Source organism: Catharus ustulatus, chromosome Z (assembly GCF_009819885.2).
Source record: "Catharus ustulatus isolate bCatUst1 chromosome Z, bCatUst1.pri.v2, whole genome shotgun sequence".
NCBI classification, from domain to species: Eukaryota; Metazoa; Chordata; class Aves; order Passeriformes; family Turdidae; genus Catharus; species Catharus ustulatus.
In genome coordinates this window covers 48,124,605-48,144,783 of record NC_046262.2, presented here as the reverse complement: position 1 = coordinate 48,144,783, position 20,179 = coordinate 48,124,605, and the positions used below count along the sequence as shown (strand labels likewise).

At 41.9% G+C, this 20,179-nt stretch overlaps 1 protein-coding gene across 2 annotated transcripts; it reads right to left on the bottom strand.

Moving 5' to 3' along the window:
- Window positions 1-3,281: 3,281 nt before the first annotated feature.
- ABHD17B (abhydrolase domain containing 17B, depalmitoylase) lies at window positions 3,282-20,009 on the bottom strand. Of its 2 annotated transcripts, none has more exons than XM_033084979.1 (4): window positions 19,890-20,009; window positions 13,776-14,250; window positions 4,159-4,338; window positions 3,282-3,699 (listed from the first exon to the last, which is right to left on the bottom strand). In XM_033084979.1, the coding sequence occupies exons 2-4, from the start codon at window positions 14,240-14,242 to the stop codon at window positions 3,480-3,482; spliced, it is 867 nt and encodes a 288-aa protein (XP_032940870.1). In that variant the 5' UTR covers window positions 14,243-14,250; window positions 19,890-20,009; the 3' UTR covers window positions 3,282-3,479. The 2 variants fall into 2 exon arrangements, with proteins under 2 accessions (XP_032940870.1, XP_032940871.1); XM_033084980.1 differs by lacking the exon at window positions 19,890-20,009 and adding an exon at window positions 19,312-19,420.
- Between the last annotated feature and the right edge of the window lie 170 nt (window positions 20,010-20,179).

Below are 20,179 nucleotides of genomic sequence, written 5' to 3'. Positions count from 1 at the left end.
CGGCGGACCAGCCACTGCCGCCGCTGGCAGGCATGCCGGCTGCCTCGCCGCTGCGTTGTTTACGTACTCGCCCTGCCGGCGGGCCAGCCACTGCCGCCGCTGGCAGGCATGCCGGCCGCCTCGCCGCTGCGTTGTTTACGTACTCGCCCTGCCGGCGGGCCAGCCACTGCCGCCGCTGGCAGGCATGCCGGCCGCCTCGCCGCTGCGCTGTTTACGTACTTGCCCTGCCGGCGGGCCAGCCACTGCCGCCGCTGGCAGGCATGCCGGTCGCCTCGCCGCTGCGTTGTTTACGTACTCGCCCTGCCGGCGGGCCAGCCACTGCCGCCGCTGGCAGGCATGCCGGCCGCCTCGCCGCTGCGTTGTTTACGTAGTCGCCCTGCCGGCGGGCAAGCCACTGCCGCCGCCGCCGGGCTCGCTGGCCCCCCTCTCCTGTCAGCACCACCCCGCTGCCGCGTTCCCTAGCCCTGCTGGCGGGCTGTCGCCGCCGCCGCCCGGTTCGCCGGCCGCGCCGCGCCCCCTAGCCCTGCCGGCGGGCTGCCGCCGCCCGGCTCGCCGGCCGCGCCGCGTTCCCTAGCCCTGCCGGCGGGCTGCTGCCGCCCGGCTCGCCGGCCGCGCTGCGCCGCGTTCCCTAGCCCTGCCCGCCGCCGCCCGGTTCGCCGGCCGCTCCGCGTTCCCTAGCCCTGCCGGCGGGCTGCCGCCGCCGCCGCCCGGCTCGCCGGCCGCGCCGCGTTCCCTAGCCCTGCCGGCGGGCTGCCGCCACCAGGCTCGCCGGCCGCCCCCTCCCGTCTGCACCGCCGCCGCGTTTCCTCGCCCTGGCCGGCACTGCAGGCCCCCGCACCGCCGGGCTCCCCCACGCTGCTGGCCCCGATTCTGCTGGGCTTCCCCCGCTGCCAGGCAGCCCCACCCGCCGGCCTTCCTGCTTCTGCCATGCTCCCCTGCACTGCTAGCCCCAGTTCTCCCAGGCTCCCCCGCCCTACTGACCCGGCTCTGCCGCCCCCCTGCCCCGCCCTGCTGGCTCAGGCTCTGCCGCCCGCCCCCCACACTGCTGGCCCCGCCTCTGCCAGGCTTTCCCACCTCTGCCGGGGCCGGCCGGGCTCCAGCTTGGCTTGGGGCTGCCGCGGGCTCTCACTTCCGTGTTGGCAGCTTTTAGAATTTTGTTAATAGATTAGCCGCCCCGGAATATTAGCCGCACTTCCGGGTTTCCACCAAAATTTTGGTCACATTGGTGCGGCTTGTATTCGTGAAATTACTGTAAGCCTGATCAGACAACTGCTAAGTTGCAAATTTTTTATTACAATGTTGGATAAACTTCAAAGTTCTTCTTAATGATACATTATGGCTCTAAAAAAGCAGTGTTTAAAACTACATGGTTCAAGAAGTCTTCTAGATTTTAAAAGTCTTACTGGTTTCAAAGAGGTATTTCACCTATTTTCAAAGAAATGGCCTCAGTAGTAATCACATGAATGACACTTGCATTACAACTATGGTAACTTGTGGCATTATTTTGGCAAGATTAGGACTCCTGAGAACACGAGTGGGTACATTTTAGGAACAACATGAGTACAAAATAACTAAAGGAAAATTAAACACAAAAGAAATGAAAAATATGGGAAAATATATCTATTTTGCACCCCTCATCCTGTAACAGGGCATGAGTAATTTTCAGTGACTGTTTATTCTTATTATATACATTAGTATTTGCTCAAATTTCATGGGTATTACATTTTTACAGAACTGCTTAGAGGTCTGTTTCTTAATTACACCTGTGCAACAGAGTAAATCACAGTACACCTTGAGATGTTTAAAAAATATTTATAAACTTGTTTTTGATATGCTAAAGCACTTGGCAACAGTTTTACAGCATTTGGTTTTATATACAGTAATTGTACGATTACAAGGCGCACTGACTATAAGCCGCATCTCCGGGTGTTGGCAACATTTCGTTCTTTGTCCATACATAAGGCACACCTGATTATAAGCCGCTCTGTCATTCGCAGCGAGGACCCACGTGCAACAAAGTTGCCAGTTAGTAACAGAATTGCAGGATCGCGGGGTTTACTGGCTCGGCTTGGGCTGTGCAGGCTCGGCCTGCTCGCGGCTGCCGACAGGGCCAGGTGGCCCCTGCCTCTCCCCGGGGCCGCGGGGATGGCAGCAGGGTGCCCCCCGCCTCTGCCTCGGGCTGCGCTGCCTGAAGGAGGGAGCCTCCTGCCTCCTCTCCCCCACCCTGCGCTGCCGGCACAGAGCCCACCTCCACCCACTGTGCAAGAGTAACCAATTTGCAACAATCGCGCAATCCCAGGTTTTACTGGCAGGTGCTCGGTTCAGCATCTCGGCTGCACTTCCGGGGTTGGAAATTTCAGAAAATTTTTCACATATTAGCCGCTCCTGAGTGTAAGCTGCATTTCTGGGGTGGGAGTAAAATTTTAGTCAACATGGTGTGGCTTATAATCGTGAAATTACTGTAATTAAATTTTCTTACAGTACTCCTTGTGATTTTTTTTCTTTACATCTGTCTTGGGTTGCAATACAGGATGTGATCAAAGGTATCTATTCTATCACTATCTGTTGAGACCAGGTGGGACAGTGATCCTCATCTCCGTGGGAGATATTCTGCTAATGGGCCATCCATTGAAACCAGGCAAAGGCATTGTTCTTTATCTTTTCACAACCCATCCTTCCTCCAGAGAGTCATTTTCTGCTAATGGCCCTTTGAGTCCCACTGTGTGACTGATAAAATTACTGCATCCCATTGGGAGATGCTTCACTCAGGGGGAAGAGCCAAGCCTTTCCTACCAAGATAAAAACTGAGATTTTAGGACACCAGGAGAGCTCTTTTTCCACTGGACAGAGGAAAACTGCACTTCTCCACATCACCACTGGACCTTCAGAGGAAAACTGCACCTTCTGCAGGACCACTGATTCAACTGAATCACATCTGTCACTGCAAGAGGACTGCAACCACTATTTAATCAAACTGCTACCAATACCCTGCCTGACGGGGTGTCAGGTTGTACTCTCACTTTGTCAGGGTTTGGAGTTTGTTTCTTTGTAGTACTGTATTTCTATTTTAATTTTCCTAGTAAAGAACTGTTATTCCTAATTCCCATATCTTTGCCTGAATTCCCCTAATTTCAAAAGTATAATAATTTGGAGGGAAGGGTTTTACATTCTCCACTTCACAGAGAGGCTCTCGCCTTTCTTAGTAGACACCTGTCCTCCAAACTAGGACAACATCTAAGAAGAAAATCCTCACACAAAGAAATATGAACTGCTAAGTCTGACTGCATGATCATGTAATTCCAGTTTATTATGCTGGCATTAAAACCTTCATTAATTATGTTGACAAATCATTACCTGTACATTTAATGAAGGCAACCAAGATGATTTGAAAACACAACATTCGGGTTTTAAGTTACATACTTATCAAGGTGTGCAGTTCTGCAGTGAAATGAAAAAATCATGTAAATACACAACGAAAGTTACAAGTTCACCAGTTCCTGTGACACAAACTGTTTTAATCTTTCAAGGTACTGTCCATAGAGTTCCACATCATTGTGGCCTGCTCCTTCTACCCACAGTGGCTCTACAGGTCTCTGACAACGCTCAAATAACGCCAGGCCATGTGAAAAGTCAATTACTTCATCTTCAGTTCCATGGATTATTAAGACAGGAGATGTTATTTTAGAAATTTTGTCAATGCTGTAAGAAAAAGATTATATCTATGAAAACAATGGTATTGTTCTGAAATACATGACAGGAATTTTCTTCAGTTAAGATGTACTAAATTTTTCAGTCTTACAGACACATGCTGAAAATGACTTTGTACACAGCTATCCAAACTAACAATTCACTGGATAGAACTACTTGTTAGAACTAGGGATTTACATGTTATGTATAGGAAAATTAATTACTTCTTTACAGATATCCACTAAAATAATTATAGAGATGCGAAGTGTCTATAATGTTTACAAAGTTTTGTAAACTTCTTGAAATTAAATGCTCCTCTTTGATATTATTCACTGATTTTTTTGCCAATTGTTTTATTAAACTTCTGAAAATAATTTAAGAGAATTTGCCAGACTACTTGTTTCTTTAGTTGAAAACTTCTGTAACAGAGAAAATGCATGCTAAATAAAAAAAGATAATCCTACAACTTACTTCGGGAATGCATCAAAGCAGTACGTCTTCTTCGTATCAGGAAAAGCTACTCGCATTCCTGAAGTCAGTGGAGAATGAAGAATTACAGCAGCACTTTCATACCTAGCAGCAAGATCCACAGATGGTACCGTTCCTATACTCTGGCCATATATAATCACATTTTCAGGGCGAATCCCATACCTAGAAAATCAGAAATGTTTAAAAAGTGAAACAGACAAAACCTACAGAGTAAGGCAAAAAAGGCATTTCTGAAGGTGAAAATTTTCAGAACGGTATCAACTATGTAACAGGAGCTGGTAGAAGAACAAGCAAGTCTGTTCTATGATGTTCCTGACTAAAACACACAATAATTTATTTACTAGCTATTTGCAGTATTTTTTTTTCCTTATGCCTGATGGTATTGAAATAATTATTTAATTTTGTGAATGCAGTGTGGCTTGTATACTAGTGACTGTTAACTCCAGTGGACCTACAACAGAAAACAAAAAGCAGATTAGAGCCTTAATAGCTCTTAGGTCACATCACATGAAGCATAACCAAGCCTGCAAAAGTTTGGTAATCTTTACTCTTCTGATACCTGATAAAACCTGCAAGCTGGCAACATTGTTTATAAATTTAGCGAGACTTAGAGCATGCCCATACGGACAGTGATCAGTACATTAATACTGAACATTCCATATAACAGCTAAGGAGCTTGTTCTTATCAACCTAAACCACAAACAAGACAGCCCAACAGGGAATACAGAACTGAAGTCAAAGCCTCCTTCCTAATAAGATGCAATTAACGAGAGCAAACAAAAGAAAAATATAGACACTTAACACTTAGACAAGTCAGTTTAACATATTTTGCAGCATTAGCATGAATACAAAAAGTAATTGCTACCCAAGTTATATGGGAAAATCCTCTAAAGAAGACGGTAAAAAGCAGCGCCTGCAACAGAAGAGAGCTGCTGATCCATTGCCCAGTATTAATCACATACTCTTAGCATAGGCCAGACTGCAGAGGTGCATCTAAACTTGGGAAAGGAAGTACCTTGAATGGGAAGAGATACTACATTGCATTAATACCAAATCCAGGAAAACCCCATACACAAAAGACCCCAAAAACAATAACAACCACCCTCCCCAAACCCCCACAAAATACAAACAAATCAATTCCTCCTCATCATCTCCAAAAGAAGTCCAAAGCCCCAAAACCAAACAGTAAAAACCAAACCCAAATCATTGTTCTCATGCATTATTAAAAACTTGTTCAACAGAGCAGCCTAGCTTAACATCACTGTGAAACAACATGGGACAAGTTTGATGTTTGCCACTTTAACCCTAAAAGGAATAAAAATCAAGTGTAGGAAAGGGCACCTGTTACCTCGCTAACAATAAAGGCATGCATATTTTCTGTCAACACTATGTAACAATGCCCATAACCACAAAAAAGTTATCACATTAGTATATTTTGCATACCTCCAGTAAAGTCAGGGGAGCAGAAGTAACAAAGAAATTCTCTAGTATCTTATAAGCATGGGTAAATAACTGTACAGGCAACCAAACACTAAAATCAGTAAAGTCTAACGTACTAAAAAAACAGGAACATTAGGAACGAAGGTGTTTCACATGCACCGAGATATTCAAATTACCAACAAACACCAAAATTGCCAAATCCACAAGTATTTCTTAATAAGCCAGAAAAAATGTCCTCTAAGTTGCATCTGCATATAATAAACAGTTAATTACAAAATATGTATCTAGGAAGATTTCAAGATTGTAGTATCACTTACATTTTACATATCAGTAGCAGAAATTATTAGGCATGCCAATAATTTGCTAACTTTGGTTTAAAACCCACTCTTGACATCTAACATTGTCTATTTAATATTCATCTGTTTATTTAAATTGGGTTCTGATAGAGTTAAATGTAAAAGCTTTTAAAGTATTAGCACAGAGGCAGACTCTGCTTGACACAGGAACCTTGCTGCATCATGACTGCTCAATTACTGTCAGCATTTCCTAGAAAGCTTTGAGTCATAATCAGATCACGATCAAATTAAGACTTCTAAAACTCTAAGTCTTCATCATCAACCCGGAACTACTAGCAAGCCCTTCACCTCATGACAGTTCTCAAAGAATAAGCAATTTCAAGCATTGACAAGATTTTCTGAAAATTCCAATACACATAAATACAATAAATTAAAGCTTTGAAACAAAAAACAAATCTAAGGTCTACACAATTTCTGCATCTCTTCTAAAACACCTGAGAACATCTAAGTACCTATCATTTTATAACTAATCTCCCAATTCACATCACATTTGTCCATTCTGAAAGTAGAGTATGACTTTCCCTCCTTTCCCACATAATCTGAACACAATTTGCATGAATACCTGACATGTTGCATCACTCACATGGCATGCATTTTGCACAGCAAATTATGATAAAACAGTTTTTTCAAATAATAAACCTTGCCAATTACTACACTTGCATTTTGCTGGACGAGTTTTACAAGATAAAGGTCACTACCCAGGAATTTAAAGCAGAACTTAAAAAGTATATTTTGGAAGATATATTCTTCTCTCTCTCATTACTCTTTCCCCTACTTTTTGATCAAATTCCTTCAGTCTGAAGATAGATAAATAATGACTACAAAAAAATAAACCAAGAAAAGCATTTATGATACCTGGATTAAAGTAATCCCTACTCCATCACAGTCAAATAGATTGCCTCACAGTGCCCACCAGAAACTACACACTTTGCGATCTGTAAACTAAAATAGAGGTGAATAACCAGAAGTGGTGGTTCCAAGTAGACCTTTGAATATTCTGGCTTGAAGAGGATGAAAACCTAACACCCAACTCCCAAATAACAAACTCCAAGCAGCTTAGAAAACAGAGATTACATTTGCTCATTCCAGTCTTCTCTTTTCCCTTGAAAAGGTTTAGTGGGCTGACCCTGGTTGGATGCCACCAAAGGAGCTCTCTAATTCTCTCTCCACAGTTGGCAGGGGAGAGAAAAATTTAACAAAGGGCTTGTGGACTGAGATAAGGACTGGAGAGATCCCTCATCAAATACCATCATGGGCAAACCCAGCTAGAAGTAGAGCTATTTAACTGAATTTATTACTAACAAAATCAGAGAAGGATATGAGAAATAAAACAGACCTTACAAACACCTTGCCCCCACCCCCTCTCCTTCCCAGCTCTACAGTCTACTCCAGCAGCACATGGAGACAAGAAATGGGGCTATGGTCACTTCATCAAAGGTTGTTTCTCTCCCTGTTCAGGGCAAGGATTCCTTCCCCTGCTCACCATGGCATCCCTCTCATGGGAGTCAGTTCTCCATGAGCTTCTCAGATGTGAGTCTGTCCCACAGGCAACAGTCCCCATCACATGGCTGTAGTGTGAGTCTCTCTTCCATGAGGTGCAGTTCTTCAAGGTTCAGGGTGTTCCAGCACAGGACCAGGGTTCCTCTCTTCACAGGTCTCCCATGGAGTCTCAGCCTCCCTTCAGGCATCCCCCTCACATATCTGGTGTGAGGTTCCTCCATGGGCTATAGGTGGATCTCTGTATCCCTGTGGATCCTCTTGGCTGCACGGGCACAGCTGCCTCACCATGGTCTGCAACACGGGCTGCAGGAGAATCTCAGCTCCATCACCTGGAGCATCTCCTTCCCTTCCTTCACTGATCGTGGTCTCCCAGTCTGGAGAGCTGTTCCCATCAGATGTTCTCACTTCACTCTTTTCTGGCTGAAATTACAACTGTACAATGATTTTTTTCCCCCTCCTCTTCTAAAATATGTTATCCCAGAGGCACTACCATCTTCTTTAATTGACCCAGCCTTGGCTAGCTCCATCTTTGGAGCTGACAGAGATTGGTTCTGCCAGACATGAAGGAAGCATCTGCCAGCTTCTGACAGAAGGCACCCCCGCTACCAAAGCTTGGCCATGCAAGCCCAATACAACAGGCTTCTGAAATGTTTGGAAAAAGAAAGAGTCCAACTGTCCCTCTATTGCTATCTCTCAAAAGTATCACTTTATGATCTAAAACAGAAAAATTCTTGAAAAAGTAACTGTTTTCAAGTTCCCTACTCACCAAATTTGTTTGTTTCTTTTGATAGACTCAAAGTCTGTTAAACTCCAAGAAGTTTTGAGTCAAATTATCAGATGATTACATACCTGGTCTCCCAAAGGAAGAGTGTCAGATCAAGAGAAAAGGTCACAGCATCATTTTTTTCCTAATCTTTTAAGTACAGGCCATTCTGAGGAAGGGGAACATGACATTTACAGAGCCATACGATTCAAGTAGTTCCTCTGGTTACAAGAGGTCAAAGACAGGCTGTAAAGTCTGTTGCTATCTTAGAAAGCTCATTATGTTGATAATAGGACTAATGAAAACATTGCTGTCCACTCAAGTAATCTTAGATTACATGCGTCAGCATAGACAGACCTTCAGCGTGGGGGGTGAAGGAGGGTGTTTTTAGGTTTGGAGATTTTTTTAAAGTCATAATCACCAAAAAGGACCTTGAAAGAAAACCTTAAGAGTAACTATGCACGGATGCATCTTCTCAGAGAAAGCACTATTCCTCATGGACAAGTTATTCTGGGCAGAATCTGGTACAAAACTAGATAGATATTTTCTGCAGTTTAAAGGCTGACTGCAACACCTTTCTCTTTCTAGAGCAACTGAGATTTCAATTCCTTTCAACACCCTTTATGTTCACACACTTACAGGTTACCTGCCTGGAAAGCAGATGGATTCTAAAGAGCAGTTTTAACACAGAACCTGTGCTCATGTAAGCTTCCTGACATCCTCACGGAGTGTCTGAATGCTCACGAATTTGCCTCATCACCATGCCAAAGGCACATGTTCATGTCACTACAAAGCAAAGCTATTGCAAAACAGAAGAGAACCATTTTCCATTTTGCAGCTTCAGCAATGCATTCCCCCTCATTAGGCTTTAACAGTTAACGAAAAGAACTAAATAAATATTGTCTGGGAGTAGTGGAGGAACTGCTTTTGTGCTCCTTTGTGTGGCTTTTGTTCAGGGACAGGCAGGAAACACCATGCCACCTGTGGACTGAGGAAGGAGCAAGCAGTAAGTTGTTGCAACTGTCCCAGCCGTTCCACTGCCTGGAAACAGGCCCCTGCACTAATGAAGCCAATATTCTTTTCTGTGGCCCTACATATCCTGATGAGATATAAATGGTTTCTTGCAAAAGAGGCAACCCTAAACCTGGCCTAATCTTTTGAGCTTCTGGTAGAAAAAGAACTGCTAAACAGCAATGAAATATTCTTTTTTCCCTTGGTGATGAACTTCATGTGATTTAGCAGAAACTCTTCCACTATTTTCTTGATATTTCTGTTTTTATAGCAAGACCTTTCCTGCACTTTATTTACTGGGGGGGGGTCTACCTTTTCTCTGTCCCTCTATTCTCTTTTTTTCCTCTTCATGGGATCATAGAATAGTTTAGGATGGAATGTGATATAGTCCAGGCACCTGGCATATAGAGGTAATGTTTCACTGAATCAAGTTGCTCAAAGTGCTGTCTGACCTTTCCTTGAACACATTAAATGGATGTACATCACTTACATTGGATATTCACCTTATTTTATATTTTCACTGTATATGTACTGCATTGCCATAATGTCCAATCAGCAAACCACAAAATGCATGTCTGGATGTGACAAGGTAAGCAGAGGTTTTTTGTTTATTTGGGTTTTTTCTTTGTTTTTTGATTTTTAACTTTGTTACCTTTGAGAAAAAAAGAATACCAGCAGAAATTACCAGGCTACTCTGTCAGGCTCATAAAAATACCTACTGTTTTGATCTGGATATACATAAGGGAGGCAAAGTAATTTATATTTACTTCTGAACTATTGCTCTTAATCTAGAAGACTAGATCACTTCACAATAATGAGATAAAATTTCTAAAATTCTAAGATCAAGCTTAGAAGGGTAAATTTTCTATAGTAACTCTTTAGGCTTACACTAGATGCTCTAGAGAAGCTACAGTTTGTGAAGCTATGGCAACACACACATTTAGAAAACCAATACAACACTTGGGGTACATGGAACAAGGGGGAACATCCTGATGGAATTTCCAATGCACATTCAGAATCTTTTGTCATTATGGACATGAAATTACAGCTGCATGTTGCAGAACATGAAGGGTATGAACATCTTCCACATGTGTAACTATCAACATTCCAGCCCATTAATAACATTTGGGAGCATACAGCTCTTCGTCAACTGTTGCGTGCATTCCCCTTCTTGTGTATACAATATTTCACACTGGGAGAAGAAAACAGGAACCATATTTTATGAGAGGCAAGCCCATTGTCCACATTATAATCAACAAACTGCATCTTCTGTGCCACTCTCATGACAGTATGGCCTTTCCTACACTTCAAAATGCTGTCAATACACTTGCTCTGTTGCTAAGATCTCTCTTCCACGCTTATTGAGCTACTTTTCCCTATCAGTTTAAATAAAACTCCAATTCTCTCCAAATGCACAAAGTTACGTACCTTGACTTCTAGCTGAACCCCACCCTTTCTGCTTCTGAACAAAAAAAAAAAAATTTGTGAATTATCAAATGAACAGTTTTTGTCAACATCTGAAGATACTCAGTATTATTTCTATACCTGCTTGTATATATACCTGTATATATATTTCTATACCATCCTGTCCACTTTGACACATCATGTGATGGTGAGATTGACCCTTCAATTTTTCAATTATTATGCAGTCAATGATAAGCAACAATGAAAGGGCTGTTTGGCTTCTTACAGGTAAATCTGGTCATGAGGTAATTCTGGCACATCTTCAGAGGTTTCTGAATGAAAGAGTGCCACTTGCCCTGCACTTGCCTGGGGCTGGTTAAACCTTTCCACCCTTACTAAGGTGTCATCAAAGGTCTTCAGAGACCACAACAGCAGAAAACAGGCGTATCCCAAAATGACTCCTGGTATTTCAACACTTGGTAGCTATGACAGCTGGAAAAACAATGTCCTCACTTGCAGCTTTTATACAGTCCCATGAACATGAATATGCAGCAATGTACAACTTTTGCAAACCTGATGAAGGCAGTGAATCACATCACATTCTTTCATGGCCATCATTCACATAGGTGGCTACTGCTTCCTATTAAGATGCTCAAAGGACGTAAAGAATAGGGACACAACTCAGCATCTACATCTGCTGTTTACCTGTTCTGACAGGCTGCCAAACTAGTTTTCTGTATTCACTTACATGAAATACTAATATCCACAGCAAAGTCTCATCATTACCTTCAGTACAAATACCAGACTATTTCACAGTGTCCGATCCCCACTGGACAATTTTGCTGAGGTAAGTATGTGGATTCTTTCCAAGATACAAAACTTAAGATGCTACCAAGTCTATACCACAAGCAGTTTTGTTGACTGAACTAAGTCAGCATCAGTATTTCAATTACCCCAGAAACACCTTTTAGTGTTGGGTTCTGCGATTCCATTTTTCAGAACAGGGAATGCAGGGAGTTATGGGTAACTGTGATCAATCTGCAAAGGTAACTTCTCCATTCTTTTCTTCATCACATCATAAACTGAGGCACACTGTTTAAAACTTTATGGTCCATTTCTTATCTCATCAACAAGAATTTCCAAGGAGTTACAGCTATACTCACATTTATCCTGCAAACAATCCACTGAATTAACTTGCTTTTGCAGAATTAGTTATAAATGTTAAAGATGGTGCCAGTGATGCCTTGGGCTTTAGCTTCTATTTTTCAGAATCTCTGCTGCTCAGTGTGTAACTCTGAAACTTCATATTAGATGTTAGTAAGTTCTCTGCACAGGGTAGGTAGAAACAATTCCTTCCTAGCTAGAGAATCAAGGACACTCATCACCCAAAAAGCATAAGCAACAGTGAGGGAAAAAGGGGCTAAGCCAGGGGGCTGAGACTTCAATAAATACCTATTTTATTTCTTTTGCTCTGCCTAGTTTCTGTTCCAGGTCAGCCTTCCCAGGCAACACCAGAGAGAATAATTACAAATTCGTTTATAAAGCAGAGCCTGTAAACTGCCAAAGTATTATGTTTCACCATCCAGTTCAAGTTCTCTTCCATTTTCTGCAATATTTAAATAATTCAGACTGTCTTCCACATTGTTCACAAACCACGTGTTTTTGGTAAATGTTACAGGGTAGTTCACTGAGCAGCTAATGTCCAGATCACCTATCAGCTACAAACCACAGTCAACAGTGTACCTGCTTGGCCTATGGAACAGTCATATCTCAACTTTTCACTGTAATAACAATAAACACTAAAAGCTAATCTAACAGGCCAGTACGCATGTTTTTGAGTAGACAAAGCTGAAAACCTGTCCCCAGTGACTGAATGAAGTTTATGATAAGCTTTTCCCCTATTTAACACATAAAACGTATGCTTCTTCGAAAAGAAATATCATATTGTTGTTACAATGTAAAAGGAATGCAAGACTAAATGTGTATTTAAAACATTGAAAAGGGGTAATCTGCTCATTAGTACTACATTGATGAAGTTCTAAATTGACTGGTACAATTACCAGGATCCAGGATTTAAAGTCTACATGCCCTTACAATAATTCGTATCCCTGACACTATAATTATTAAACAGGATGCTCAAGTTGCAATGATCAAGCCATAACAACACACTTAGGTTTTTCTGGTGTAAAATACAGTGTGCTGGGATATTTGGGGAGCAGTTATTCTTATGATTGCAGACTATTTTAAAAAATAGTTTTTGCATTGCGGTTATTTGCAACATGAGAAGAATATTAGGTAAATGGAAAATTATGGTGAAAATTGCACTCAAATTAGAGAAGCTGCATTTATTTGGTGCAGGATTCTCACCTATATCAGTGAATGCATTCAGAGTCTTTCATCGTGCTGTTTATCTCCCACAAAACCAGAGGCTTAGAACACATCTTTTCATTTGCATTCTTTTCTCATACATGTTTATTCTGCTTGAGTTAACACCACTTCTTCAAATTCCCTTTTTTTTGTGACCACCATAGGTTATTTACACAGATCCATTACAACTTCTCCCACACATTATATTTTGTGAAGATAGCTTTCTATATAAAGCAAAAAAATGTTTCTCCCTTTGGAAATGCTGTAGCTGCTAGTTAGAACTCTGAAACAAAGGTCATCTCAACACCACACAGAAACAGAGTCTCACCAAGTTCTCTTGTACCAGCTTTTGCTCCGCCCCTCCCTACAAAAAAAGTAGGTGATGGAAGTCATCTGAAGAAAAAACTTCACATCCAGTGGGTTAATTATCAGGGTATCAATTACGGACTTCTTCTACCTTTTTAATTTTTGTAGCTGAGAAGATTCCAAACTATGACAATAAGGATGATCTTCTAATCATTTAAGACTAAACCACAGCTTATTAAATTTAATTCCATTTCATTTTTTCTAGTATGTAAGTAATATATACCGATCCTGCTTAATACTGACAATGCCTTCAGCACCATGCACCACCAGTCAGCTTGGATGAGAATCCACTAATTATAAATCAGAGCATTGCTGCTTCAACTACTGACGCATGTGAAATAAAACCATTTGACAAGCATGCTGTAAAATAAAAATGGTAATTAATGTCTTACCTTGTCCTAAGAGCCACCCAAGCAGCATCGATGTCAGCATACAGATTCTTCTCTGTTGGCTTCCCAGAACTTGCACCATATCCAGAATAATCATAGGAGAATATGTTGCAATTAATCCGTGAACCCAGTCCTATATAAAAGCTGCTCATCTGACCCAGGTCAACAGCATTTCCGTGTGAGAAGAGCAAAGTGTACTTGGCGTTAGGTGAGCAACGCACGAACATACAGGCAATCCTGTTGCCTTTACATGTTCTAGTCATGAAGCACTCAATGGCATCTTTTTCTCTAGAAGAATATTGCCAGTCTGCTCGCTCAGAGAGATGTAAAGTCCAGCGACTACCACTCTCATCACACATCAGTGTGTATGTGGGATCCGGAGGTAAGAATGCCAGCTTGGAAGCAATTTTCCCTGGGCATGGTGGACAACAGAACAGGCAACACAATTCACTAAAGGAAAGATTATTCATCTTCTGGTCTGAAATGGGAAGAGAGAATAGTATCAGCTTCCAGGTACAATCTGACATTAAAAAAAACCCCAACTTAAAAAAAAATATAAATATAACATCTCTATAAAATAATGCATGACTTTTGAACCTGTAAGAAAAAAACCAAGACTTAAATACCTACATGTATATTTCCATATATCTCATTTGATATTATTAGTTATTTCACAATGAGTATATTATTAAAGAGAAGTGATAACTCTAAAGCCCTGCCAGATATCAAAAGTAAAACATGATTGACTACCCAGGGAAAGAACAAGTATGAGTTTTGGAGTTTTTTGGAGGAAAAGAAGTTCCTCATCTTAAGACATTAAGAAAAGTGTTCTTCTCATTTACAAACACATATGTGATAAAGAACAATTAAAATATGTGTCAGAGGTGCAGCATACTAAGGTAATGCAGATTTCTGCAGCTAAAAATTATGACAGCATTTCCTAAATACAAAGAATGTGTATTGCAATCACAATGTATGGGCTCCTGCAAGCACTATCAAAAGTATGAAAGGTCAAAACTTAGAAGACAAAACAAGATGATGCTTCCGGCTTAGCAAACACTGTAGAGCTTTGGTACATGAAAACGTAGCCATAAACTTATCATTGTTCCTCATACTTGCCAACATAAATGTTTAGAAAATCTCAAAAAAATTCTTAGAAATTCTATTGCACAGAGGAATTTGGATCGTATAAATGACATAATTGGGTTTTTTTTCCATGCTTAAGAAACACGTCCCAAACTAAATGCTCTATCACAGATATTTGTTAAAGCATAGTCTATAGTACCAATTCAAAGCATTGGTTTTAACAGTGAGGGTGGAGAAAAACAAAAACCAAAACATACCTCACCTAAATCACGCTAGGTGAAGATACAGTTGCCCTTAAAGTAGACATTGTGTTCTCTCAATTTAGAGCACTGAGGAGAGATGGGGGGTGGGCTGGGGAATCCTTTGTTGCAGCAATACTTTTTCTCAGAAATAAGAAGTGCAATGAAATTTGCCAAGTACCACGCTGGAAACCAGCCCACTAAAGGTAAGCTTTTACTCTACTCTCCTTGTTTTAAGGCATCTGACATTTCATCTTAACTTACACAACTTTTCCACAACATATCTATCTACAGGTCTCAAGTTCATCTCCTGACAGTTCCCTGTGAACATAAACATAGTTTCACATAATGGCTTTGACTCAAGTTACAAAACAAGCAAATTTCAGTTGTGTACCGTACCATGCTCTTCCAGAAGTATTTGGGTCATCAAACAATAAGATCTTACTGCTAACCATGACACCTAATAATATTTATATATTTCAAATTTTGTCCTTAAACTTGTAGAGAGGCTTAGTTTTCATGTCCAAATTTCATTTTGAAAAAATGTCAATGACAGTGCTGCAAAAACACTTTAACATCTATCACAGAACAACTATCTGTATTTTTGAATGTGTGAATGGTCTTATCCTGGCGGTAAAGTACGAAAGCATACTGCAAGGAATGTTACATGGAGCATACTTTTAGACCAGCAAAAACAGGCACATTGAGACAGTCTAACAAACAGTACAAGCATTTGAGAATACTACAGAAAAAGAGGGCACAAAAAAAGAGGCTGCCACAGCTAAGAGCTTTCACCTCTAGTTTTCTTCAAAACAGAGGGAAACCACAAATGCTTAGACATGGGAGGTTAACACTTGCAGTTTAGAGGATATGGCAGGAAGTACTGATCAGCTCCCATAAGCAGGTAGATAGGCTCTCAAAGAAGATCCTGAATAAAAGACGATATTCCTGCCAGCAGAAGTAACAACAATCTTGTTTATCAACACAGTTAGTCACTCAAATTTGGAAAAACTCATTCCCCATCAGAGGAGATTATGTGAATATTAAGTTTCAGTCATACCCACAAGTCAGGATAAGTGGAAGGAGTCTATGGAGGAAATCTAAGTATTCATAAAAGGTTTGGATTGACTTATGCAAAGTAAAAATCCAAAAATTGTTTTGGATTGTGATGTGTATTTGTTCCTTCTTTACTTCTCTTATAGTTATGAGCACCAGAGAAGCAACTTCTTTCACTACTAATTAATGAGTTCGTCTTCACAATCCAGAGAAGCTCCTGTGATGTCTCAACATGCTTTTTTTCCAAGCACTTATGAACCAATACTCAAAATCACTTCTATTTCTATCAGAAACTATTAAATGGATCTGTTCAGAGTGAGTTCTCCCATCTTTTCAGAAATGCTGAAGGTGAAGCAAAATATTACACTTTATTCTAAGGGGGTGATTATTTTTTCATGAAAAATTTTAAAGAACTTGTACCTCCAAAAGTAAGATATAAATAGTTTGTTCTGCCCAGGAGCAGCAGATTGCACTCTATACCAGCATACAACTATTGCTACAGAATTTTTTTATTTCTTCCAAATCCATTTGTCAGAAAGAATTAAAACAGGAATTTACATTATTTATAAGTATAAACAGCCCAGCAACACTACAAATAAGATCTCACTCAGAAAATATTTTCTATTTTTGATTTTTCACCAAAATAATTTCAGAAGACTGGAAACTGGCCTGTGGGATTCACACACAGACAGTACTGCAGTAAACCATAGTAAATCAGCTGATGTGGTGGTACTGTCCCCCAGGATAGCTTAAATGTGCTAAAAATGAGCTGTCACCAGATATGGCAAATGACATGCTGAAGACCACAGATGAAGTATTATTCCTCCCCTGTGACAGACTAATGTAGGCTTCATATATTGATCTTTTGCTCCAATGGAAAATATGTCTACCTAAACAAAAGAATTTGATTCCAGAGTCATTATCCAACTAAATCACAGCTAACAACAACTCCTTTCTTTAAAAGAAATACATGCTACTTTATTCACTCAGAAGACCCAAGAAAACCAGCAGGTCAAACTAAACCAATTTGATACAAAACACCTACTGAACTTACACAGGAGAACACCTCCAACTAAATGTAAACAATGTTTCTATTATACTGGAGCTCGTTTGTCATTCTCTGTGATGGATTGTATTCACATGAGAGTGTGAATAAGCTGGATGTATGCTTTATCTGGATCCTTAGAGAAGCTGAGGCAAAACCAGCTCTGACCAGATTACTTTAAGCATATGGTTCCACAAGTACAGATGAGTAACTTTAATGGGACTCATTTGACTAAGATACTTTGTGAATACCTAAGGTATGGTCTAACACCTTCTGAGCATGTATGATGTAAATCTCTTGCTCATTACAGCATCATCAGATTCTGAGATCAATACATCCCAACAACACAACTCTCGTCTGCTTGATATTTCAGTAGTTATAAAAATGCCAGTGTTGTTCTGAGAACAGCTTGTACAGCTGGTAAAACATACTAACAACAAAAAGAGTACAGTAAAGAAATATGCATCCCCTTTAAAATTATATTGCAGTTTTCACAGTAATTAAGTATGAAAATTTCGTGGAAGAAACTGCAGAAAACTCTTCTATTGCAGCAACAGGGGCTAAGAAATAAAACAGACCCAAGCTGTATTACTTACCCCTTCTGGTATAGCTTTTAAAAGGAAAGTCAGAGCATTTTATCACTTTTATTTCTCTAACTCTCTTATGAATAAAGACCTAACATAAAACTACAAATGTGAAACTGCCCACAGGCAGCAATTTCAATTAATTCTGTGGCAACTAAGCTTCTTATAAAGGCCGACAGAAAAGAGAAAATGTCTATTTAATCTTAAAGAATACCTCAAGTATTTATCTTATGATTTCTAAGATAACACAAATGTAGTTTTTTCATATGAGCGATTATTCTTGTCATCCTATCTCAGTACATAACAACAAGAAAGTGGAACCTATTATTCACATCTTTGAATACTTCACTATGTGTTAGTTTCAAAAGCAGCCCAACCCTTGCAAACACTTATCTAGACATCTTACATTTACATTAAAAATAAAATATTATAATTGTTTATTTAAATTAAATTGCCTATTTCATGAGAACTATTCACAACAACAAAGTCAAACTCATAAATATAGCTGCCGGTTTGGAACTTTAAGTGTTGTTCAAACCATAATGGGCAAGATATTAAAATTGTTGGGGTTTCTTTTTTTGGTCACTTTTTTTGGTTGTGGGCTTGTTGTTTGACTGTTCTTGTTTTGTTTTGTTTTTTTCATCTTTATTGCTCATTATACACTGTTGAAACAAGAAATTCTAAAGCATTTCCCCCTCACACTTTCATTGCGCACAATACAATGAAAGCTTGAATTCAAGCCACTACTGCACTACCAATCTATTTCAACATATGCATTATATTAAAAATGGGACAGAAGAATATGAACATCCTTTAACTAGTCCAACACTTAAAGCAACAAAATGTTCAGTGAAAAAGAAATAGTCTGATTAAGTACCACATAAAAGGATTGAGAGAATATTAAGAAAGAGTACACAGTAAGTCCAGAAAACAACACAAAGGAAGTCTACTCAATTATGAAAAAGCTACGCCAAGAAATACTGTGAAGTAATTATTTCAGGTAGTTTTCAAAGGACAAAGCATACTACATGAAAACAGAGAAGCCTGATGGAACCAAAACTTTACTTTGGTTAATCTGACTCTGAACAAATACCTCTGCTAGTCTCACAAATTCTTGCGATCACAACTTACATAGAGAGACATTATTTACCCTATTCTGGTTACTTTGTATATATCAAAACCTAACGGGAAAGGGAATACAGGAAACACTAACTGAAAACCCAGACATCCTTAATCAGCCGAAGCACAAACTAAACCTCTAAAGGTTCCAGCTAGACAACAGGGGGATTAAGTCGATTACATAATGCCTTGCAGGCTCCCAGCAAGACCCTGCACCCCGGACCTGCCCTGCTAAAACCATCCTGCTGGAGCTCCGCCGTGCTCCAGCCGCTGCAGCCCGGTGTCCCAGGCCGGCCGGAGCTCCGCCCCAGCACCGCTCTGCGCTCAGCTGGTTCAGCTCTGATTTCCGCAGCGTGAACTCTCCCAGTTAATTACTAACCAAACATTTTAAATTTTTATATTAATGATACCTGAGAGCAATGTTGAGGCCAGTGTCACTCCCACCCTCAATAGCAGAAGCTGAAGGAATAAATTTAACCAGGCTGGCGGGAACTAAATTAACTCCTCAGGTGTCCGCATCTGAAAAGGGTTCCACCGAAATCCTCAGCAGTGACTCAAAGGACTGTTTGGAGCCGCGAAAAGCCAGACTTTAGCAAGCATGTCTCAAGTCAGGGCGCCCATTTCCAACAAAGGAGTCCAGGGCAAGACCACGGAGACCAAGGAGCATGGGGAGACATCGCTCACAGCACCAGGGTACCCCGAGGCAGGCGACAGCCCCAGAGCCCCCGAGCCCAGCGACACCGGGACGCGGGCAGGTGGGCGGCCGGGGCCGGCACTCCGCGCCCAGGTGTGCCGGAACCCGCGGCCCGGCTGAGGGAACGCCGGCGGCTGCCGTGGGCCTTTCCGCTTGCCCCAGGGGCCGCCGCACGCCTGCGCCGGGGCAGGGGACACGGACGGACCCGCGAGGAGGAAACAAGTCGTCCACACACCGCGGCAGGGGTCACCGCACACCGCCCATCCCCGCGCCTCCGGGGAGGACAGCCCCTACCTGCACCTGGCGCTCCGCTCGCCGCCCCGCGCTCTCCCGACTGCCGGGCTGTGCTGAGTAACGGCGCGGCGGGAGGCGCCCGTCAGCGCCCCGGCCCCGGCCGGAGAACGCGCGGCCCTGGCAGCGCCAAGCCCGCCCCGCGCAGCCTCCGGAGCGGCGCCAGCCTCGCCTCGCCCGCAGACTGCACCGGCGCGGCGGCTGCCGGGGCGGCCGGGCGCGGCTGGGGCGGGGCCCCGCGGGCCGCAACGCCAATGCGGGCGCGGCGGCGGCGGCCCCGCCCAGTGCGGGGC